A 24552-nucleotide genomic window follows, 5' to 3' on the forward strand; every position below is an offset into this window, starting at 1 on the left:
CGGCCCCAGATCAGTGTCTGCAAGCCAGAAAATACCCTGGTGAGACAGGAATTTATCCTTGAGGGGTCAGTCCCAGATCCAAGTCTGACATCCTCCTGTTTGCACTGGCAGGAACAGCTCAGATTCAGCCAGCTGGTAGTGGGCAGAGGTGGATACCCCAGTGTCTCCCTGTGGGTCTGGGTGTCAGCGAGCGCCTGTGCCATCATTTCAGGTGACCAAAACCAAAGTGACCATTGCAGTGGAGCTGATCCAAAGCACTGTGTGTGCTTTTGGCAGGCAGTGCTGAGTTCATTTTCTTTGAGCATCCTGAGAGATCTGGATTCATGCTGACAAGGGGAAGGGGGATGAGCAGCATTCCCTTTGTTGGGAATCAGTGTGTGCTGAAGCTGTCAGGGCTCATCTTGTCTCAGAGGGCTCGTAGGCTTTGCTGTCAGCTCCTGCAGTTGTCACATTTTTTCACTTCTCCTCAGTAGGCAGGAGTGAGAAGCTGAGGGCCAGCAGAGTTCCTCAGACATATACGGCACACAAGTGTGTTCATTTAAATGGAAAGAAGTATAAGGAAAGTTGATTGCCAAGAATGAGAGAGGAAGCTTTTTTAAAAGTGTGTTTTAAGGAGAATTTGCTAGAGGAAAACATAATTACTTGATGCTTGTAAAGGAGACCTAAAAGAGGTACAAAATGTATGTATGGCTCACACTAGCTGTGTTACCTTATAGCATGAGGCATATGGATCATTAACTGGGAGTTAAGGAGGGAGATTTTTGCCTTGCATTAGTGATTGCTGTGGGTAATGTGTTTGGTAACAGAAATTTTCTTTTCACCGTAAATTTTACCTTTACACTTCAGGTAAAGTTCAGTATGTTAAATGGAGGCACTTAGTGGTTTTTTCCCCCCTTCGGATTTATGAGAAAAAAGGAAATCCATCTTAGATTTTAAGAACTATTAACATCATTTCTAAAATGTTTAAAATTATTTCTAAAAACCCTTCTTTTACCTATATGTAGCTAAAGGCTTTTTTATATCAGGCTAAAAGGATGTCTTGAGTTGATGTATTCTTACAATTCTTGCTTCAAAAGGAAAAAATATTACTTTGGTCAGTCTTTGCTGTGAGATGAGCTGAGCAGAGAGTGGTTCTGTCTCTCTATTGTAGGTGGTTCGTGCCAACCCCTTCTGCAGTTTAATTTCATCATCAGTGCAAAAAAAGTGAGATATTACTTAGCAAGAAAGGCATATCATGTAATACTATTGCTTTTTAAATCTCAGACAATTTCTTCTCAATTCCAATTTTAGGCAGTCATTTTAATTTGTTACCAATGAATGCTTTCTAATTAAACTTGCATTTAACGATCACATGCGTCAGTGAGCAATGGGAGCTGACAGTGATGGAAGGGGGTGGATAGCACAATAGATGCTGACAGGAGAAGTTGATCCAGTAAGGGAAGGAGATGGGTGAATTCCGGAACAGAGGAATCAAGGGAGCAAGAAAAGACGGAAACTGGGGAAAAAGAAATGATTTCTTGGGACATACAGTGAAGTATTCCAGGCTATTCGTAATTATCTGGTTCTGGTGGTAAATGCCCTGTGTGCAGAGCCTTGAATTTCTGCAATAAGAGTGGGTTATTCCAGGTTCTTTTTAATAATCTGAAAGTGGCTTGTACCAAGTCAGAACAAGAATGTTCCCCAGAGAGTACTTCCATGAATTTAACTTTTTTTAGCCTATATGGCATTGGTGTAAAATTCCCCAGTGCAGGACTGTTGCCCTTATTTATGAATTAATTATGGTTCCCTGTGTTCTCTTCAGCAGTTTGAGGTTCATAGGTATAAACAAAATTAATTTCAATTTAATTTATGCAAATGTTCCTCAAAAATTACTTTGTAACTTGCACTGTGTTCAGTCAGCATGGAAGCAATAATGCATTCTTGACTCATCCCAAGTGGACAGCATCGTGTTAACAGTCAATAGTGGGAAACTGCAAAAAAAAGCTTGCAATTAATTCATAGAAAGGAGTATTTTTTTAAAAAATTGGAAGGGGCTGAGAAAAATGTAATGGGGAACATGTGTTTACCATTTTTCAGCCTTAGCAGGGAGCAGTACCAGCCCTGTGATCCTCGGGTACTGCATTTCTCTCACTGTGTCACTAATTGAGACTTGGCTGTAGAAGCCTTTAACACTAAAAGAAAAGAAAACATCTTTAACTTGGCAAATAAAACAGATGGGAGCCACTGGAGGATATGGAACACTGCTGTGATTTCTTTTTCTTTGCAGCCTTTTCTGTGAAAGAGGTGGATTTCTGCATTCTGCAGTTTTCTGATTTTTCTGTATCGCCTCCACCTTATCAACAGATTCTTGACCACAGTAAGCCGAATAATTTGGAGTGGTTGATCACTGCATCCTTTTGTATTTTCACTGGATAGCCAGTAGCATTTTAGAAAGAAGCAGTGTAGGTGAAAATTACAAAAATCAGCATCAAATAATCAGTATGTTAAATGCATTTTTAAAAGCAAATAATAAGAGCCAGTGGATTATACAAAATCCGGTGTTTGATCAGAAGAAGCTGGTCTGAAATCCCTCCCAGCTTCCACTATCCCTCACTTTTGAAGGTTTATGCTCTCCTGAGCTAATGCATTAACAAATGTATTGCACCCATGACTGAAATGTTATAATACTGACAGACAAGCAGCTTCATGGTATCTTGGCCTCCTCAAAATCCTTTTTTGAACATCTGACCATCAAATGTGTGATGTGGAAAGACTTTGGAAGCCAGTTGATTAGAAGCATATTGAAATACGCTTGGGTTTTTTGATCCAAGTTGCTAAAGAATTGCTTTTTTTCCAAGAGGTAATTATTTTGTATTATTTTGACTACTACTAACCTCCTGCACAGACTAAAATGAGCATCACTTCCTCTGTTTGCTTCTTACCTTGTTAAGCACCTAAGAGTTTTGTGAAAGTAGATAATTAGTCTTTCTGAAAAATATGTACTTCGGGGGGTTTTTTTCTGTTGTATTGCCAACATTCAGCTTCTGAAAAAGTACAGTTTTAAAGGTAATTCTTTATCCTTCTTAAAGACACAGCACGAACCTCATTGCTCAGGTGACTGTAGCTCTCACTCATTTCTGAAGAACTTCAAACTGAGCAGAGTTTGTTGTGACTTTGGATTTCCTTGTTAGGTAGGAAAGGAAAATGTCTGTAGTAATGTCTGACCACACGTGCTGTTTGAGGTCATTCTTATTTCCTTAAATTTTACTCGGTTGACTGGTCATTGTTCATAAATTGTAATTGCTCTTGTATTCAAACTGTTTCTAATTAACTGTACCAAGCTTTTCACAGATGAGTATTAGAATAGAAGAAAGACATTTATAACAGTTTGTCATTTCAGAATTACTGAAGAGATCTAAAAGTTGTTCATATAATCCTTCAGCATGAAACACAAGCTATTTAATAACTCCTCCTAAATTTTAAGTTATAATTGTTTTAATCCAAGATTAATGAGTTTGCCAACATAGATGGGTCGTTATGATTAATAAGCAGTGGAAAAACACAAGCTCATCTTTCACCGTGCCCCGAATGTCCAAAGTAAGACAAATGCTGTTCCTGAAGCCTGGTTTCTAGGAACAGACTGAAGGGACACAAGCCAATCTGCCAACCATAGTCCAAATCAGCAGAAGTTTCAGTTGCTACTATTTCCCAGATATCTCTACTAGAAGACTACTGAGTCATCTTTGTTTTATTAAGGGACCAAAAACAAAAGAAAAAAACCCAATTTTTTAAAATGGAATTTGATATGTGAAAAAAAGGAATGGAATGTCCCCTCAGCAGAGTATTATTTATGAAAGGAAACATACTTGGTTTTGGGAAGAGCACTTGAAATGATCTGAAGTGACACACAAGCAAATGCCAGAAGTGCATATTCACTTCTGAAAGCTGTTTTCCTAAACCTGAGTGTTCATTATTTAATTCACAAAAAAGCAGGAATACTACCGATTAAAAACAGCTTTATATTATTGATAGCCTCAAAAAATAAAAGTCCATTTTGTGCCTGCATCCTTCTGAACATTCTGGACGAACAAGGGTGGATATTTCTCTGCCGATTTTTGCTGTAGTTGTGTCAAATTCCACAAGTCACAGAGAGGAGTTCCTCTGCTAGTCTCACACCATGATACCTCTTGTGTCGTCTCTGGGATATTCCCATATTCCAGTAGCACTCAGGAGTCTAAAACCAGGCAACTTAGAACCAACAAATCAGACCTTCAGCTTTCCATCCTCTTTGCGTTGCTTAAATAGCTCAGAAGAGCCAGAGGCACTGGGGATCTTAATTAACACCTTTTCCTTTATTATTGAACCCACTGGAGGAAGGTTTAAATGTTGATAAGAGCTGAAATTGATGGCTATTGAAAAGAGATCAGAATTCAAAACCACATTTATCAAGTGACAGAGAAAACTGGTTTTAATGTCCTTTAGCAAATCTTCTGTATCAGAAACCCTTTTAGCAGGTAATTCCTGTTTCTTAAAAAAAACCATCGTTTTTGAGACTTGATACCAAATACAAATAAATTCTCAGGAGATAAATAAAGGGTATGAGCTGGCCCATACTCTACTATGTAAAAAAGACATGTACAACTGAAAAAGTCATAAAAGGATATATAACAAAGACATCCTCGTTTCTATTGCTGATCAAAGAATGGGTCATTGTGATACAGAATATGTGTACAATGTGACTTTACCATTGCAGATAGATACTACATACCTTAATCTAGAATTAACATTACAAATGCTGACTGTTTACCCATAAAAGGAAGGGAATCACAGCCAGAGACCCTTTTAATGGTGGATAACAGAGGTGTGAACAATGCTGGAAATCAGTTTGTGTTTCACGGGAAGAGCATTTAGGGTGAGATTAGCACCTCTGGGAGGCAGCTGTCCCTAAGCACTCCTTCCAGGTTCATCAGTGCTGTTTGGTGCCTGCTGTAATGGAAGGAAGGTTTTAAACTCTGGCCCCAAGGCCAAAAGAAAGCACTTAAAGACATGCTTATCTAGAAGCATCTAAATAGAGCAAATCTAGGTAGAACCCTAGTGCACAGTGCGTTCATTTTAGTGATTCTTGCTATAGGCTCTAAATATCTCATTTCCTTTGAGTAATTTTTTTCAAAAATTAAGGAAAATAGAGCATTTATAGACTGCGGTATTTTGATGTCAGGATTGCAGTTATTGAGTCAACTGAATGTTCTGCTGTTGTATCTGCTTTAGTACTTTCATCTGCTGATCTCCACATACCTTTTGCTTTAATAATTTTAAACTAGATTATTTGGGGGATGGGGGAATCACCCATCTACATTATTGCAGTTTCTAGGTTTAATAACTGCCCAGGAAAATGAGGCTTTTCCCCTAATACCTGTATTTCCCCCTTTTTCCTTTAGAGACATGAGGGATCATGCCATGTGTGATGTTACTGAGGGAGAGCACACACATTCTCTCTGGGGAGCTGCAGGCAAAGTCTTCCATGTCTGTCACTTCCTACAGGTTTATAATTTGGGCTGATGCTCATCTCTTTTTTTTTTCTGGGACCCACAGTGTCAGTGCTGGTGCAGGTTTTGTCCTGTTAAGCCAAGGAGGTGATAAAGATCAATGAGTTCCACACTTACCAGGGATCAGGAAGGTTCTGTTTGCCCGAGGGCTTCATTTCCTCTCAGCTTTATATAACTCCAGAGCAGTGGTTATCCCAGCTGGCAGCTCAGGGAAGGAGGAGTCCCCAGGGACCCTGCCCGGCTGCAGCAGTGCTGGGGCACAAACAACAGCAACTGGTTCTTTGGTTGTGTTTGTCACAGAGAATTACAGACATTTCTTTGGCATTAACCCTAACTAAATGCACATACTCAGAACAAAATGCTGGTAGGTTATTGTGTATTTTGACTAAAGTGCTCTCTCTCAGGAGACTGCTCTTCCTTTTGCATGCACGATTGCTTTTGCAGTTTTACCTTTTCTTTACCTTGCAGAAGGTAAATAGTCACAAGTATTTGAATAGCAAGAAGCCCTCTATTTTCTGCTGAAATGAACTAGTTTTTAAATACTGTAAATCTGTGATTTCTTAAGATGATCTATGCAGACAACTGAAGCCAAATATATTATTTATGAAGATTCATCAAGGAGACTGTAGCAGTTCACACTAGAGATTATAAATATGCAGGAAATCTGAGATTGCTGGAGTTTATGTAGGCTAAATCCTGTATATTTCAGACTGTTTTTCTGACTTTTTCAGCTCCTTTACTTCCCATTTACTCCAGGTGAGAGCTTAGCAGCCTTTCAAAGCAAGTCCTGGGACAAACAACAAATTTGACCCTGGAGGGTGTGAAAAAATAAAACAGGAGGAAGTAGATCAACTTATGAATGATTCATGGAGACAGTGAGCTTGGAGGAAGTGGAGATGATGTCTGGGGAAATATGATGCAAAACATGAGAGCTTCCTAGCTACCAGGGGAAATACAAGAAATAGAAGTACAAATCTGAAAGGGAAGGAAAGTAATAAAGAGAGCAGCACTAAAAACCTAGTGGAGAGCAAGTAAAAAATTTGGAAAATAAAAGCATTAAAAACCCCATAGATGTAGGTGGAATGTGGAAGCATACAAAGAATGGATAGGACACACAATCTAATGCATACAAAGTCAAAAAGGCAAATAAAGCATTGGAGATATTTCCAGAGTTCCATTTCTGGGTGACAAATGTATTCAGTGTATTTGAAAAGTGAAGTCTTCAGTGGGTAAGGGAAGAGTACAGAACATTAGTTACTGCTACCTATGTGCAGTTCTTCATTTAGAAGAGGAGAAAAGGCCATGATTTTAATCAAATCACCAGTGGAAAAAAGTGCAATTATCATTGATAAATAAATGATGTAGTGGATCTCTGTGACTACAGAGCTGATGCTGGGCTTTCACTCATAATTGAGCAAATCCGTTGTCATTTATTTGGACATGCATGCTTCATGCAGGAAAAAGGAAAGGCCAGGGCAGATGGAAGCAATTGAGGGATGAATCCCATAGCCATTTAAATAACCAGAAAATACCCATGCTGAATAAAGGTCCCATTTTTCATGGGAGAGGAAGGAAGAACCAGTGAGCATGTCTAGCATATTTATAGTTTAAACATCCTTTTCTTCCTCCCTTCCTAATGGAGTCAGAGCCTGAGAGCTGCTACGCAGCAGCTACTTTGTGTTTAAAGGGAAGTGGCTGTGGATTGTTCTCTTTGAAAGGTAGTGGGTAGTGTGTTTTGAGGAACAGATTGTATAGATCTGTTCTAAACTGAAAATGGGAAAAAGCCTGATATAAGTGACTAATGGGGGTAAAACTGATAGGAAAAAAAATGAATCCAATGGGTTTTTTCTTTTCCAAGCTGTACTGACTGATCACAGTGCTGTTCTAGTTCCCAGTTCTCAAGTTCCCTTCCTGAGTTCCGGAGTTTTGGTTCCTTGTTGCTCCTCACTGGGTGCCTACAGGTATAATTCCTTCCCAGGAGGTTTGTACCAGCTCCAGTGTGCCCAGTCCTGATTCAGTGGCTGTAATGAGCTCTGTTTATACTGGAGAACTGAAGTTACCCCTCTCCAGACTTTTAAGAAGAACCACACTAGGGGCAAAGGTGTGACAACAGAAGACAGTCAGCCTTTTAAAAAAGAAATTAAAAAAATAAACATGTGCACTTAGGACAGTCCTTGGGAGGAGGCAGCTTTCAAAGCTCAGATGGTGCGTGCAGTCCAGCACATTTTCCAAATAAAAGTTTTAAACCAAAAGCAGGCTCACAGATGGTTCTAATGAGCTGGTCTTTGAGATACACTGGGACTTGAACAAAAATAGTTTAACTCCTAAGACACTAACATTTCAAGATGGGTTTCAGGCAAAACACTTCAAGAACAATTTATCTTGCATATTTAAATTTTATATATCTTTCTAGTCTCAAAAAACCCAGTTGTTCAGGATCTTGCACTTGTCATTATGTACTTTACAGTACAGTATCACAAAAGCAGGAGCATTTTGACACAGGGACTGATGCTTCTTTCTCCAGCACTTTTCAGACCTTACAAAGAGTTAGTTTTGAATAAATAGTTATAAAAACGTAAAGATTTGCTAGGACAATTTAATTTTTAAAGGACTATAGAATAGTACCCTACTAGAAGTATTACTCATCGTTCTAGTAATAGAAGTATCATCAAATGATACTTATCAAAAAGTATCATCTGGTAATAAATGTATCATCAAAGCTAGTAGCTTTGTGGCACAGCAAGTATTTGTTAAACTGTATTGTTTATATTATTATCTGTTACAAAAATAGGAATTTATTTATAAACTTTATATTGTTTGAAATGACAGCATTGTAACTTACAGTATCTCAAAACTATGTTCTCTGTTTCACTTGAGTTTTGAGAGACTTCTTATTTCTTTATCTCCTCTTAGGTCTGCCTTATGGATGGGAAGAAGCTTATACAGCTGATGGAATCAAATATTTTATCAAGTGAGTAGTTCTGGGGAAAACGGGTCAGAGTTGAAATAGAAGCACATCAAACTAAACATATTTTCAGTCCTAGAACTAATGGAAACATTTATTGCACTGTATGCTGTTTTTTCTAGAATATAGTGAAGATTAATTCATATGATAGGAGATTTTTTATTATTCCTCTTAAAGACTGAAGGAAATGGTGAAAAATATAATTCACCTCCATTCCATATATACCATGATCTAGTTAATAATAATTTATTCTGAAATTTCCACAGTATTTAATTCTTACAGGTGCCAGAAACACAGTTTTGCAGGTGGAATTCTGCAGTCTCCTAAAAGAGAGGAAAGGCAGCAAATAAATTACTTTTATCCCAAACTCTTCCAAAAGTCACGTAAATAACACTGAACTTGATGCATTAACTGGCCAAGAAAAGCAGGGTTTTTTCCTTTTTTTTCAAGCACACTGCTCAGTTGTCCTTGCCTCACCCCATGCTGCCTCGAGCGAGATGTATTAAAGCAGACATGTTTTTTTCTGCAGAGGTTTCCAAACACACTGTATATGATCCTGCATTCCAGCTCTAATCAAAGGGTGCCTTTTATTTTCAGACAGATGTAGGTTACTACATGAGATTTATACAAAAAAACAAAGTAGAAAAATAGCTTAGGAAATGAAAGTGAATTAAAAGCCAATTTCATAGCAATGGAAATAAATACAAGAGCAACTATTAAAATAGAGCACTGTTCCCTTGGGCTCTCTGTTCATGCAGGGAGCCATGATAGGACAGCTGGGAAGTTAAGGTGGATGCTGGACTCTTTTTTGGGTAACACTGTGGGTTTGTACCTGTGTGACTAGAAAATGAGCTTGAAGATGGTACTATCAACAATAGCAAATAAAATTTAGAATTAGAACAGAAGAAATGACACATTCTTGAAGCATCCCCCCTGGGATTTTTATTTTGTTTGTTCCTGTGTTTGTCATAGTAATGTATCTCAGTGGCTCATCAGAAAGCTGGATTTGCTGGATACGTGCAGACAGGTCTTTCTGAGCTGCACTTGGATGCTGAACCATTGCAGATGTGACAAGCAGATGCTTATTAGCAACAGCAGAATCTCAGCTACTCAAGGTGGTGCAAGCCTAATTTGCAGAAAGCATCAGATGTTTTGCATCTTACCTTGTCCTTGCTGCAACTACAGATTGGAACTCAGGAGTTCACATGAAAAAGCTTTTTCAGGAATTTTTGTAGATCTCACTGTTAGTGACTCTCTTCATTTGCTTCTGGTGACAGTACCCAGGTTTTCCATTGCTGTTACCTTCTGTAATCTGTCCTAAAAAATTCTGCCTGTCAGTCTTTGTGAGGCAGAAAGGCAAGGAAAATTTATCCATTTAATGGCAGAGAAGGGTGTGAAATCACCCTTCATGACCACTGGCTAAAAACTTCTGAGTGGAGTCACCACACTGAAGTAGTGTTAGAGTTCTCAATGCAGCTCATTAGAATGGAATTAACTGAGCATTTCAATAACACATTATGGTAATTAATATTATTTTTAACTGTTTCCTTGTTTTGCTTTCATCACTGTTTCCAAATGCCTTTGCAGAGTGTAAGCCAGGCTGTTTGCATGCCTGGCAATCCATACCTCTTACTACACTGTGTAATGTATATGAAATCAGCTGTCAGCTGTTTGGAGCAAGGAGCACGGCTTGCACAGTCCCTTGTTTCTAACACCAAATGGTGGAGATTTCAGGGTGAAAACCAACACTTAAAAGATCCTTTTTCTAGAAGGAACTTAGCTTGAGGGGCCATCTTATCAGCTGATCCTTTCCAGTAGGATTTAATCTTAATTGTTTAAATGGGGATTAGCAGAATAGTTGATACTTCACAGCCCTGGTACTAATGCTGTAACCTTCTTGTTCTCTTTGGCTGTGAATGTCAATCCTTTTATTCTACTTTAGAATCCTTTCATTCATTTTTAGCCCAGCCAAGGCTATGAGGGGCTTAAGAGTATTTCAACACTAGCCCACTTCCTGTATACAAATATACAATCAAATATTATTTTAATTAGCAGTTGCTTTCAGTTCCAACATGCTTTATTGGGCCATCAAGTAGCTGAGTCCATAAATCTATACATTATAAATCTAATGCAGTAAACACCCCAGAAAGGAATCTTAATAGCACATAAGCTTGAGACAGCTTGCTGTAAAATTTCCATAAATATCTCTGAAGGGGTGTAGCAATATGAGGTGCATGAGAAATCAGAGTTTAAAAGAAGCAAACCAGCTGGCTTGTGTTACACACTAAAGTGAAACCCACTTATGTGAATAATTGACATGAATAAAACATTTACATCGGGCTTAGCAGCTCCCTGTACCTACCAGGGAAAGCTGAATCTTGTCCATGAATCTTGACTTCAGGAAAACTTTTGAAATTACCACTTTTATACAGCAAATCATTTCAGCCTCAGTAAATTATTTTCAATCAACTCGATTGTTAGGACTAGTCAGTGCTGCAAGTGTGAGAAATCACCCTGCAGACTTCTAAAACTGACCTGAGCCTGGACTGGGCATTAAGCTCATTTTTACAGCTTTACTATGGAACAGCAAACTGGAATGGAAACCTCTCTGAGTTACAGCTCAGTGTGCGCTAGGAAAAACGCTAGTTCAAGTGTCTTACTAAAATAAAATAAATTAACAGTTATCAAAGGACAAAAATTCCAACAGTAGATAGGGATCAGCTTTGCTGCAAATGTAACTTCCCTCCTGCCAGGCAGTAAAGGTGGAATTTGGGCCCAGCTATGTTTTAAGGTAACTTGTTTTACTTTAAAATAACAGAGGGGACACGCACTGTTGTGGTTTTACGTAGCAATACCATCAGTCATTCACACATGGCACCAGATTCATGCCCCATCAAGAGAAACAAGGCACTGGTGCCTGTTTCCTCACCAATTTACATTTGGAATCTCATTCCTTTTTATACTGCCTGGGTATCCCATTCCAACATTTAGTTGTTCTCACAGTGAAGAATATTTTGTTACCCTAGACAAAATTTCCCTTGAAGCAACTTGTGCTCATTGCTCCTTGTCTGTGCCCAACATCTTTGTGAGAAGAGTGGGCTGAACAAACCCAGTTCTTTCAACATTTCTTCATGTGCCAAGTTCTCCAACCCTCTCATCACCTTGGTGACCCTCCTCTGGATCCTCCCCCATTTTTCTATTCTCTGTCTTGAACTTGCAGGATCAGTGCATTGAAGAGACCCCACATAATAAGGTAAAAAGGTTCATTAATTAATTTTACTATGAAGTGATTGATGAAGGCATTTTTTAAGTTACTGATTTTCTAATAGACATTTCTGTCCCAAACAGATATTTCATCTGTAAGTCCCAGAAACACAAAGGGGCTAATGAGCCCTCATAAAGTATCACCTACACCCAGATGAGTGTGAGAGCACTTGCAGTCAGCTGGGAGGTGTTAGGATGGGAAAAGTTTTGTAAAGAGGGGAAAGGCCATCTTATTCACTTCTGAAGTTTTCATGTGGCTGGTTTTGCCCAGACTTAGTTCAGGTGTTAAATGAGTTTACAAAGTGTTGTAACCAACCAACACTAGAACAAAATCTCACTTTTGCTGTATGCTCCAGCACTAAAATCCAGCACGGCAAACAGTGTCTATTCATTCTGGCACTGAACTGATTTTGTGAATTAGGAATTTCTGGATTTGATTTTCAAATAGGAGAAAGAGTCTGTGCAGAACTGCCCTCCCAGGGGGGCACCATAATGCTAATTAATGGTTTCATCCTGATAGTTTAAAATCAGACAAGAACAGCATAAAACCCCATAGCTAGGACGCATTCATTTTTCCCCAGAAAACCCATTCTAGTTAATCTCTTCCATCCTCCCACTGTGTTCACCTTTAACATATGGCAGCTCTGTATCATAAGGCTGGCACCTAAAATTAGGCAGGCCCTTGCTATGCTCCCTCCTACTCCCACCCACTCCTTGCATATGTATGTGGTTTGTAAGGACCAGCTGTGAATTTTGCCCCTGTAAACACTGTTTCTCTAGCATTTTAATAGGACTAGATTTCAAATATTCTACATTAACAGCTATTTTCCTCAAGAATGTTTATTTTAAATTTTCACAAAAGACAAGTAGAAGTTCAAATATTTTATTTCAAGTATTTTAAAACTTTTGGGATCTCTCCCCTTAGATGTATTAGGGCCTGTGATGTTTTCTATCTTACAACAAAGGGGAAACAGTAATGCTTTGTTTAGGGTTATCTTTCAGCAATTTATCTAAAAATCAGAAGTTTCCCATGGAGGCATTGTGTCCTTCAGGTGCTCCATTGGAAGGTGGAGAATTTGCTCCAGGTTAAGTAGAAGTTTAAAGTCAATACTTAGAAAATACAGATTAATAAAAACCACAAATGATGTGTTCCAGTGGATTTTAAAATCATGCCTAACAAATCAGGTTTCTACTTGGAAAGCAGACACGTTGTATTTAGATACTATAGAATTTTATTTTATTTGGTCTTGCTTGGGTAAGAGACACCATTCACTTTACTGAAAACTGGGCATTCATAGAAACTGTTTATCCTTTTAGCTGAGCTAAGAATAGCAGAGCATGTGTGATAGATGAAGAACTTCTGTAGTATAAACACTGATGTTTTGCAGCATTAAAGGTATCATCATAAAAGGAAATAAATCACAATTGATTTGACTTACTGCATGGTAACTTGAAAATATAAATTTGTTCTTTTTCTTAATGTTCTCTGCACATTTCTACTGCTTTACAAATGAAGGATGCAAATCCCAACACACTGAAGTGTGTTCATTTCTGAATTAATTTCTGAATACTCTGGTGTATTACAATATCCTGGTTATCTGCAGGTTATCTCTAGCAAGGGTTGTGGCCCTTGCTAGAAGAAATCAGTTAAGTTCAAATCATAGCAGACCTTATGTAGAAGTAAATTTCTCTATGATCCACTTAGTTTTCAGTCAGTTCAGAGCAGCAAACTAAGAAAACTCATGATGTGCCATACTGATTTCAGCATGGAATTGAAATTCCCCTGGACTGAATCCAGTGCCAGCTCTGCTCCCAGCTCCTTGTAAAGCAGTAGGCAAGTTACTTGCACCAAAATTAGCAGTTATCAAGTCATCATTGTAGGTGTCCCCATCTTAACTCTGATGTTTTGTGGGTAGGGATGGGTAATTTGAGGCATGCAGTGCTGGTTCCACCAAGTTCAAAGAAAGCTGCAGTTACTTTCCATCTCTTAAAATTTGGACTTTTCCTGTTTTACTTTTCATTTAAAGAAGAGGTTGTTTTTGAAAATAATTCCTTTTCCCTGTCCTCCTCAAATTCTCCTGAATGAAAATAAAGAATAGTTATATAGTCACAAGAAGTGGCAAATATTTAAATAGAACTGGCTGAGCACTAACCAAGTGCTATCTGCTATTATTGCTCTTTAAAGTACAGGGACCCAGAGCTGTGTTCATCCATCAGCTCAGCATCAGTTCACACACCTTCTGAAGAAGCCGTGTGAATCTGGCTAGTCCTGACATGTTTCTCTTGGATTTTTGGAATTCAGTTTCTCTGATTCTCACTGAAATCATTTTGCATGACTGTAAGTAAAATAATCTCAGATGTAGAACTAGGAAACTTGGCATTGGATTTTATGATAACATGAGCTTGTAATACAAGAATGTTAAGACCTTAAGCTGCTTTTGGTTGGACAATCTTTTTTTTCCTGGGAGGTTGTTTGTTTTTTAATATCAAGAACCAAAATGGAGAAACATTCTTTCAGCTTCCACAGATACTGCACACTCTGTCCAGCTTCTGGCCTGTCACAGAAGGCATCTGTTAAAATTTCTTTTGTGAGAAAACACAAGAAAGTAAAATTCTTTTGCTCCCTGGGTTTTGGGAGGGCTGTCAGAAGCAGATCAAAGCACACAGCAAGGTTTTTTAGGATGTGCTTCATCTGGAGCAAAGTCGCTGCTCCAGGTTCATGTCAGTTTAGTGCACAAGGAGTTAAAACAAAAGCCTTGAACGTGCTCAGATACATTTGCAAATACACAGCACTGGAATTCTTATGCAGCTCACTTAGAGACAGGACTGTGAGTAACTGCACACATTGAACCAGCACTTCCAGAGGAACAGCACTTGGCTGATGCTGGGGGAGACAGATTTCAGGTAGTACTTTCAAGCTGAGAAGTGCCTGGGATGTCTCTCAAACCTTAGTTCTGATTCAGCCTTGGCTCAGATCCTGCTGTTGTTACTGACTTTATTTTAGTTCAGGCAATTTGTTTATTGTTGACAGTTTTTAATGATGCAGCACACACTGTTTGGCTGGATAAATCTTCTTCCTAGTGATTACTGCCCTCTAAAATGGCTCATAGATTTTTCTGAGTAGACAAGGGTTTAATTGGTTTAATCAAGGAATAAATAGCAACACTGTCTTCTGGGGTTTCACTTTATATCCCTCAATCTTTAATTAATACTCAAGCAAAATCTGCAATCTCAGAGGGAAATACAAGAAACATTTATGTTGCCTCAGGACACAGCTCCATGAGGTGACAAGTGCTCTTGATTTTATTACACCAGTAAAATTAAGGTCACTGATATTTTCCAGGACCTGCCCAGCATCTCCTGGGGTTCTGTTAGAGGTTGCATGTTCCTTTTGTAAGAGGGTACAGGCTTAAATGAATTTTAACAAAAAAGGAGAAAGAAAAAATGAATCTTTCCATTCAAATAATCCTATCTTGATAAATGCAGTGCAAAAACCCTTCTCAAGCTGCCTTTAGGATTCGTGTCTGGTATCTGTCATCCTCAGATGCTCTCAGGATTGATTGATTGATTGATTGATTGATTGATAGATAATACTTGCATCAATGTCACTCAGTTGTTTTATTTTGCTCTAATTGCTTACCTGCTAAATTAAAATGCTTTAGTTACAGCTCAGAATAAGTTATTCCTGGCAGATCCTCCCAGCATTTGCTCTTCAAAATAGCAAGAGTTTTCCAGTGCTTGACAGCATTTAGTGTCTGCTTTCCAACTCCTGGCCTTTCCAAGGGGGATTCCAGCCACGACAGACACCTTGGCTGGCTCTGCAGGTGTGTGCTGCCTCCAAGAGCTGAAGGAACAAAATATGAATTCCAAGTTTAGATTCATAAGGGACAACAGCAAAGTGTTAAAAGCACTGGCTCTGGAAAGCTGAGAAAAGTTAGAAGTGCATTCCTAAAATGTGTGAGATGCAGAACCAGCAGCTCCATATTGTATTTAATAGAATAATAGAAGGGATTTAGAAGCAGGTAGAGGGACCAGCAACTCCTGGAACTCCTGCTCCATTGTGACCTATCTAACTCAACCAAACCAGATTCCCGGAAGGGTGATTCTCTTTCCCTGCCAGGATGTGAAGGCCCATAAGATGCTGCTGCAAGCTGAGACAGCTCCACTATAGTGCAGGATCTATGTGTGATTGTTTATTTTCTAATTATACAACATTTCCAAATGTGCCCAGGGAATTCTGATTATGGCTTGAGGGAGTTGCCTTAGAGAAGCATGAGAATAAGAGCTGAGAGCCTTCTCTGAGGTGTGAAATTTGGGACAGTGGGTTTGAAAGGGACAAAGGATCCTTGCAAAGCAAAGGGCTGTCCCAAGCACCAGGGGAGCAGGAACAGAAGGGTCTGAAAACAAAAGCCAAAGGCAGTAATTCCAGCAAATCTTGTGTGGAGTCCAGCACAGAGTGACACAGAGCCTGTGCTAGAGCAGGCAGGGAGGATGGAAGAGCCTCTGCATAAAGGATTAAGTTTCAGGATCTTCATTCAGAGGCATTGTTCTTTATTTTCCTGGAGCTCTGGCCCTCATTAGCCTCCAAGCCAGCAGTGCCCTGGGCCTGCATGCCAGTGGGTAAGGAGGGAGTGAGGAGTTGGTGTTCCCTGCCCTCTGGCAGATGGCACACACTCCTTCCACAGCAACTCCAGCCCTTCCCACTGGGAGATGTGTTCAAGTGTGAAAACTACCAAAGCACCATGTGGAATAGATTTCTGGACAGTGTAGAACATGTTCCCTTCAAACCCATTGCATCTACATCTAGCAGTGCTGTTTGCTGCATTTTTTAATGATTATTGCAGTAGCAACAGTGAAGCACCAAAGGGTGAAGCTCTCAGGTGTGCAGTGTCCCTGGCTCTCAGCAGCACTGGGGGCCACCAGGCCTTTGCAGAGGTTTTGTGCAGAGGTCATGAACATCTTCATCAAGCATCAATATTCTTCAGCTGAGCACTCTTGTATGTTAAAGGGCTAGTGAAGATTGGGAAATCAAAAAGCAAAGGCAGATTAAAAGTTTAGTGAAATTACTACTGTGGCTTACATGGATTTAGTTTATGGGGTATGCTCATTAAGGAGGAAATCATGGGGTTTGTGTTGTTTTACACAAGCAGAGTTTCACTTTCATCTTCCATACTGCTCAGTTTGGTAGTGAAGAACAGGGCTCATCTGAGGCCAGAATTTGGCATTTTAAGTTCAGATACAGCTAAATCCTTTTTGGTCCCTAATGAGTAATGGTCCCTATTCACTAGGAGAGTTTGACTGAGTAATTGCTTAAGGTGGCATCTCCTCTCCTGAACTGATCCCAAACAAATGGATCTTGCACAAGGTGGCTCCTTTCAAAGCTCAGGAACCCTGGTGCAGTTGAAACATTGAGCCAGGTGTTGTAAATGTCATCTCATGTCAAAATGGGGGATAAAAACCAACTTCCAATAATGCATGTTAGGTTTATAGGGCAACATCTTGCACTGAGACCCACAGCACTTGTGGTGTCTGCAAGACTTCACAGTTCCTTGTTAGGCTCCAGATTTTGGCCCTGGTTGGAGAGCACAATTTAAGGTGGAAAAGATGTCTTGATAATGCTTAAAATCTAAAAAAAACTCTGCAGATTTTTTTCCATTAGCTTTTATCTGAAATTTTGAGTTATTCTTTTCCTGAAAGATTGTCTGAGGTTGTAGTTTTAAAAGAAACAATTTTCCATGTGAAGAAGGAAGAGCCATAATGAGAGTAATTATAATGGCATTTGAAATAATCCGCTACTATTTCTTTGCCAAAACATCCCTCTGTTCTCATGTTTTGTTTTCCCAAGCTCTGAAATTTGTCCTGCAGTTTGCTAATGTTAAAAAGACAGACTAATCTACTGACATATTTCCAGATCAAATGTTTCTGTTTTCTAGCAATAAATTTGGCTGCCCTCCGATAGCAGTGATTTGTTTGAAAACCTAAAAATCTTTAAATGTTGCTAATTGCTCTGAAAATGTTAAATTAGACTTTTGAACAGGAACATTTGCAAATGGAAAATGTTGTACATTTAAACTTTGTAATGCTGGCTTTCCAAATACTCCTTTAATATTCAAATCAGTTGCATCAGTTAAACAAAACCTAGAGGTAGATTTGGACTCCCTCTCACTTTTTATTGCTGGCCCTAACACACAAATCAGAGAGGATGTATTTCTAATACAAGAATGTTCTCCAAACCAGTAAATCTGGGATTATCTCTTCGGACTGATTATGTCAAAGCTCTTTAGTCACAGCACTTTTGGAGAGCTAAAAATAAACAGCACCAGGGTTTATACATTTATTCTCTACCTAAATAATCTGCACGTATTGTGTGTGTCTGTCTACAATGTGAGACATGGTATCTGGACTTAATGTTTATTTATAAGAGCTCTTTTCCTAGGAAGGATTTTGGCAAAGGGTTTAAACCAAACTGTCTTAAGAGAATTGCCCGTGGGATAAAGTCTAGAGCAAGTTGAAAGGAGCTGGGTTCAAACCAGAAGTGTTTGCAGCAGCAGCTTGACAACAGAGCAAAACTTGGCCCATGTGTCTTGAAAATGAATGAAAACTGGTTCTTTTCTTTGTTACCAGTGATGAAACAATCTTATACCGTCAAATACAGAGAAAGGTAACCCAGATTTCAGTGCCACAGTTTTGCACTGTTAAAGATCTGGAGAATTTTGTGCATTTAATTTGTATGAGAGCAAACTGAAGTTCCTACAGCAGTAGCAGGAAGTTGGGCATGCTGTCATTTGCCTCCTGGCCCTGGAGAGTGTAGGAGAAAAATCTTCTGAAGAAGAAACACTTAACAAAGAATTTTTAGTTGGATATGTCAAAGATCTGTGGATGGCTTTCCATGTAACTCTTTACTCCTGTGCAGTCTCTCCCATTTCACAGGGTTGATGCTGCATGCTCAGGAGAAAATGGAGCCAGGGCTTCAGGTACACAGCAGGTCAGGGCATGCTACATGAGGAAGTAAAATGAGAAAAAAAAAATAATAAAAATCATTTTTTTTTATTTAAATTCAGCAAAGGATTGCTCAGAAATGGTTTGATAAAAGTAGGCAATATAAACACTTAAAATAGTACTGGAGGCAATAAGTCTTACATTGGCAGAGGTGGAATGGATGGAATCCAGTTCATTCAGCACCTGTAATTCTGCAGGTATTGGAGGAAGTTCTGTGTGTTATACCAATAAATCACATGCTGGGACTTCAATTTGGAGCACATCTCCAATACTGAGCCTTATTGACTGAATATTTTAATTGGGAAACAAGGCATTTCCTGACATTATAGAAAACATTCCAGAAATATGCAGCAAAGATATTTTTCTGAGTATATTTACAAATGTAAATATATTCATAATATAAATATGAATGCATACATTTCCCTGTGTTGTAGAATAATGGGAACAGTGTTCTTGGTTGCACAGACTTTATTACCAAGTCTCTCATAAAACATTGTAAAACAACTCTTTTCATGTTCATGTTGGCTGTCACCTGACTTTCTAAAGGTAAACATTGGAAATGTTTGGCAAGTTGCACTTATTCCTAGTAAAAAAAGTACATTTGCTTTCTTAGAATGAAAGAATTACTGTCCTTTAGAGTGATCATTGTCTGCTGCAGTGTATTTTCTGTAGGAACATGTTTTTCATTTTTCCTTTTGTTTTAACTCCTGTGAAACTGATCCTACAACCCCAGTATTGCATATTTTTGTAACAAAAGAAGGAATGGAGTCCATCCAGTCCTGCTCCTACCAAAAGAGCACTTCTGAATTGGTTTTACACATAGCTTGAGCTTTGGGGGTTGATTGTTGGTTTGTTTTTTTTTTTTTCTTAATGTGTGAGAATAGAGGGTATGGCCTTTATATTCCACTTTGTCCTTCTTGTGTGGTCCTTGCTCAGGCATTGCCTCAGCTGAGGTAGTGCCTGAATTCACAGGTTACCTGTTCAGAGCAGGGATTTACATAGGGATTATATTTACCTTTTGGTGAACACTATCATCCTCATCACACCCAACTGATTCTAAGCTCAGTGCACTCAGCTGAAACGTGTGAATAGTATGATCATGGTGATGAGAACAGTGACCTCAAACCCATCACTCAGTGTAGTGGAACATTGACTCGAATTCCTGCTTCAGTATATCTGTTCCTGTAATCAGTTATTCAAGGCAGTTTTCTCACACAGAGAAAGACAAAACCTGTTCTCACTCGAAAAGGTAAATCCAGAGTAGTTCTTCAAATTTAATTAAACCAATGCACCTGGAAAGTGAGTACAGACCTGAGCTTTAGGGACACTGTTAGGAGATGTGAGAAGAGCCATTTGTCCTTCGTGGCATTTATTATACCTACAATATTTTTCAGCTTGTTCTTGTAGTGAACTTATATTACAAAATTAATCTTTGCACTGACTTTACTATAAAAGCTGTGAATTTATTAGCAAGATTTTTTTTCCAAGTGAAAAGAAGCTATTTCCTTTCCCAAGAACACATTATTCCAGAAGGGAGAAGAGGCAGTGTGTTGCCCACACACAGTATGGCTCACATGCACACACCACTCACAAGGTGTGCAGTGTTCTCACCACAGACTCCAAACCTGTCCATGTGTCTGTCCTTACTGAGCCCTGCATGGGCTCTTTCCATTCACACAGAAGCTTTCCAGACACTATAAAGCAGCTTAGCCTGCATGTCAAGTGTAGGGTTTAAACGTTAAAAATCAGCACTGATGCCCTTTTATTGTGTGTGGGCTGTGGGAGCATGTCCAGATTTGGGGCTAGAGGACATGTAAAAAACATTTTTTTTCTTTTTTATTCTTTCTGCCAGATGAATTAGTTAATGATGCTAGAATCGTAATCATGAAGTTGTTTGGGTAGAAATGATCTTAAATAGCCTCTCATTCCAACCCCCTGCCATGGACAGGGGCACCTTCCACTATCCCAGATTGCCCCAAGCCGCATCCAGCCTGGCCCTGGACTCTTCCAGGGTTCGTGTTCTAAAGAGCTGTGTGTGTTTCTACAATGTGATTCCACATTTGCTCAACTTCCTCTTGACCACCCTGCCTCCCTCAGGCTGTGACCACTGAGATGGCCATGGTAATGTCCTGCTGTGTTAATTGTCTGCAGCTCCAATAATTAACAAGAATTGTCACCAGTCTGTGTCAGGAGTCTCATACAAGAGCATTCTCTTTATTGCAGTGGGAATTGGAACCTCCAGTCCAGGGTCTGGCTCTCTGCATTTTGTTTTTAAAAATCTTGCAGTTAGCATGAAAAAGACAATTCTGTGCTTGAAGGTGTCATAATGATTGCTACAACTCCAGACTTCCCCTGGAATTCCTTGTTTTGGGATGGGTAAGCCTCTTTGGGGTTGCTGATAGCATTTCTTGTTGGTTTTTAGCCACGTGACCCAGACCACGTCCTGGATCCACCCCGTCACCAGCGCTCTGAGCTTGCTTTGCTCCGAGGAGGAGGAGGATGGGATCAGAGACCTTCCCGGGCCCAAGAGCTGAGACCAGCTGTGGACAGAGAGTAGTTTGTCTGGTTTTAGTCCCTTAGTGAGCAGATGCACAGGTTTTAATCTACCTGCTTTCTAGTGTAATGTAGTAGTACCTGGTGACATTTCTCCTCATCAAGGTGGGGGAAGTTCTGCTAGTTTTGAGATGGGTTTGTTGATGTGTGCTACAAAGGATGCAGGTGCCACAGGAGTCCTTAATGTGCCCCATTTTGGTGTGCCAGGGATCAGTCTCACCTTAGCGCCCAGTCCCATCTTTTCATGATTTCCCCACAGACCCATCATTTCCCTGACCTGAAGCAGAATTTTCCAGGTCAGCTGAAATTTTCACAGCTCTGAGCAACTTGAGATTTAAGGTGAGACCACTGGTGGTAGATTCCAGCTGATGGTTGACTGAGAGATGCAAAGTGAGATGGGGTTTTTGAACCAAAGTTAATGAGAATAATGGGGATAATTTAACTGAAAACTCATATTTCTATGGGAAAAATCTTCAAATAAGTTTTGCTACTAGAAATTTAGTGATTTATTATGAATATTGGAGCCCTGATGACTTTTTAAACAAATACTTACTAAGATTGGTTGTTGAGATTTAGAAAATGTGTCTTTGATAAGTTGTCAAGTAAAAAGAAGGTTTTCATAGAGGACATCATACTCTGACAACAGTATGAGGCAATATGAAAATTATTCTACTTTTGTATTCTGCTGAACTGATACAGACACACATCAAATACTTCAGTGGAAGCTGTGAAGTTTCAAGTACAATGAAACCTGTGAAACCACCTCCAGGATCAGCAGAAATCAGTCACCTCCTCAGAACTGGTCTTTTAAGTAGAACAAAATCATTTTGTACACATCAGTGATGTTTTAAAGAGGATAAAGAAAATGATGGGGGGTGCAAGTTAATGAACAGGTTTCTCTGTACCTCAATAGCACAGGATATTTTAAATCTCATTATTCACAGCACAATGTCTGATGTCAGCTTTGTCAAATGTATGATTCTGTGCTACATTTTTCTGGAGGCTCTTTTATATGTGTGTTGTGTATATAATGGTGGGTGTTACTAATGAATGAGACAGACCTGAACCTGCAGAAGCACTGATGGATATGCCAAAGGAAATCTCTATCTCTGCTTCAGTCCAGGAGGGAGAAGGGGATTGTGGCAGTGTGAGGAGGGCACAGGCTGCAGTCACATTTTTTGAGGTCTGTCTTCAGCAGGTGTGGCATTGGAGTTAAGAATCCTTGTCCTCTGAGGAATGAATATCAAAACCAGACTCACTCTCAGTTCTGGTGCCTTGATCATGCTCTCTGTCCTCAGCAGTTCAGAGCTGTGCCAGGTCAGGCTCACTGGAACAGTTGATCCTTTTGAACCAAAATAATTCACCTTTTTTTGAAATCCAAGTCAGGCCTCTGAATAGCAGCCCAGTAATCTCCTGCACTTGGCCAGAGAGCTGGAGAGCACATCACCAAATGTTCTTCCTGAAGCTCACAAAAGAGGCCTTTACAGGCTTTGCAGGAAGTAGATGTCAGGGTATATTGAATAAGCAAATAGGAAAAATTTGTTTTGTACTTTCAACTAGGTCAGACCCAAATTATCTGTGAATCTACACAGGTGGTGTGGATTAGGGAAAAAAAGCTTGCTCAGCAGACCTACAGTAACTTACATTTCTAAGAAAACTTCTCCTAGCAATAACACATGAATGGTTTAGCCATATTTGCTCCAGTGGCTCCTGCATGCTCCACAGCCTCCTTTGTGCTCCCAGAGAGCTCAGGCCAAAGGGACAGAGCATGTGCTTCAGTTTCAGGCTTGGACACTCCAGAAGCATTTTTATTTAAATCCCTTTTCTCAGAATGGCACAGACTCATGACGTACAGAAGATATGTCATCTGAATTCCTTGTGGTATTGCTGTAGTAGTCATTTGGATGCTTTAGGACAGCACTTTCTGTTCATCCTTCAGTGATACCCAGCCTGCACACAGATTCCAGGTCCCCAGTCCTGCTCAGGAGAGGTTTGAGCCACCACTGCCTCTTGCAGCCTCGTGGCTGTGTCAGCCAGCTGGGTGCTCCAAAGGGGAGCAGCTCTTTAGGGATGGGGAGTGTGGCTCAGGCAGGCTCTGCAGAGCAGGGGCTCCATGGAGAGAGCTCAGAGCTGTCCTGCTGGATCAGCTGCAGGGGGACGGCTCTGCACGTGCTGCCCTGCTGTGCACGGGGACAATCTGCCTGCTCCTCTCACTGCCACCTCCCACAGACCCCCGTGTGGCACAAACCTGCAGCCTCTTCCTCTCTCTCTCTCTCTCTTACAAACTTGCCTAGAAATTAAAGATGTTAGAAATAGATCTCTGCATCTCTTCAGCTGCTCCAGTGAGCGTTTCCCTCTTCAGATAATCCACCAGTTCACATTCTCTGGGGTTGAGAATACATTTTCTTACCTACGATCTCCAAATGTTCCAATCTATTTTTGTACACTGGTATACTTGTTTCCTAGGTTATTTCTCTTGATCTCCCCTTATCTCTTCGTTTATGTGAAATAGTTTTGTGAAAATTATTTTACTTAAGCTGAACTGTGTATATTGAGAAAATGGTTCTAGCATAACTTGGAACAGAATTTGTAAAGAGCAGTTGTCAACATATGCAACACTGTAAAGGCAAATTTTCATTTTTATTCCTGAATTTAAAAAATTACGTGGAAAATATACTAAAGTGCATGTGATAGCCTTTAAATTAATAAAACTACACCTTTATATTGTAATGAATCTGTCCCACATAACATTCTCCATCTGTTGAAAAGCCTCTTGTAACAGATTGCTTTAGGAATGGTTTGGTTCATTTCTGACACTCAGGAGGTGCCTGGTGCCACGGAGGTAAAGAAAGGAAAATCCTTTAAGAAAAATATTTGTGGTTGTGGAACAGGCTGGGCTGTGCACGGCTGACTGTGGGCAGGACTCTCCAGGAGCTCAGGAAATGCTGCTCTGGCTTGGCTTGTGAAATGTTTCATTTTCTGGGAACTGATGGGATTCTTAACCCTCAGCTCAAGACACACAGGACTCCAAACCAAACTTCAAAATTCAGTGGCCTTTTTGCAAGTGCTGCTCTGAGTGACTTTGATCTGGCTCTGTTTTAAGTCAGCAGCAGCAATTTCAAGTCAGCTCAGGAGCCTTTGTTGAGTTGTGTGCTCCTGGTCCTTGTGTGTTCCCAACACTCCCCACTCCAAAGACCCTGCAGGGAGTGAGCCCAGTCACACCAGTTCAGACTGGCACCTGTCAGG

General features: G+C 39.9%; 1 protein-coding gene across 5 annotated transcripts in view; it reads left to right on the forward strand.

The window, feature by feature from the left end:
* STXBP4 (syntaxin binding protein 4) overlaps positions 1-24210 on the forward strand; it is a 68733-nt gene extending 44523 nt beyond the window's left edge. For all 5 annotated transcript variants that reach the window (XM_030961904.1, XM_030961903.1, XM_030961902.1 and 2 more), the window contains 2 exons: positions 8439-8496; positions 21176-24210. In XM_030961904.1, the coding sequence (XP_030817764.1) occupies positions 8439-8496; positions 21176-21287 (170 nt within the window). In that variant the 3' untranslated portion in view covers positions 21288-24210. The remainder of the gene's footprint in view (positions 1-8438; positions 8497-21175) is intronic.
* Positions 24211-24552: the final 342 nt, after the last annotated feature.

The sequence above is a fragment of the Camarhynchus parvulus genome, chromosome 18, assembly GCF_901933205.1.
Source record: "Camarhynchus parvulus chromosome 18, STF_HiC, whole genome shotgun sequence".
NCBI classification, from domain to species: Eukaryota; Metazoa; Chordata; class Aves; order Passeriformes; family Thraupidae; genus Camarhynchus; species Camarhynchus parvulus.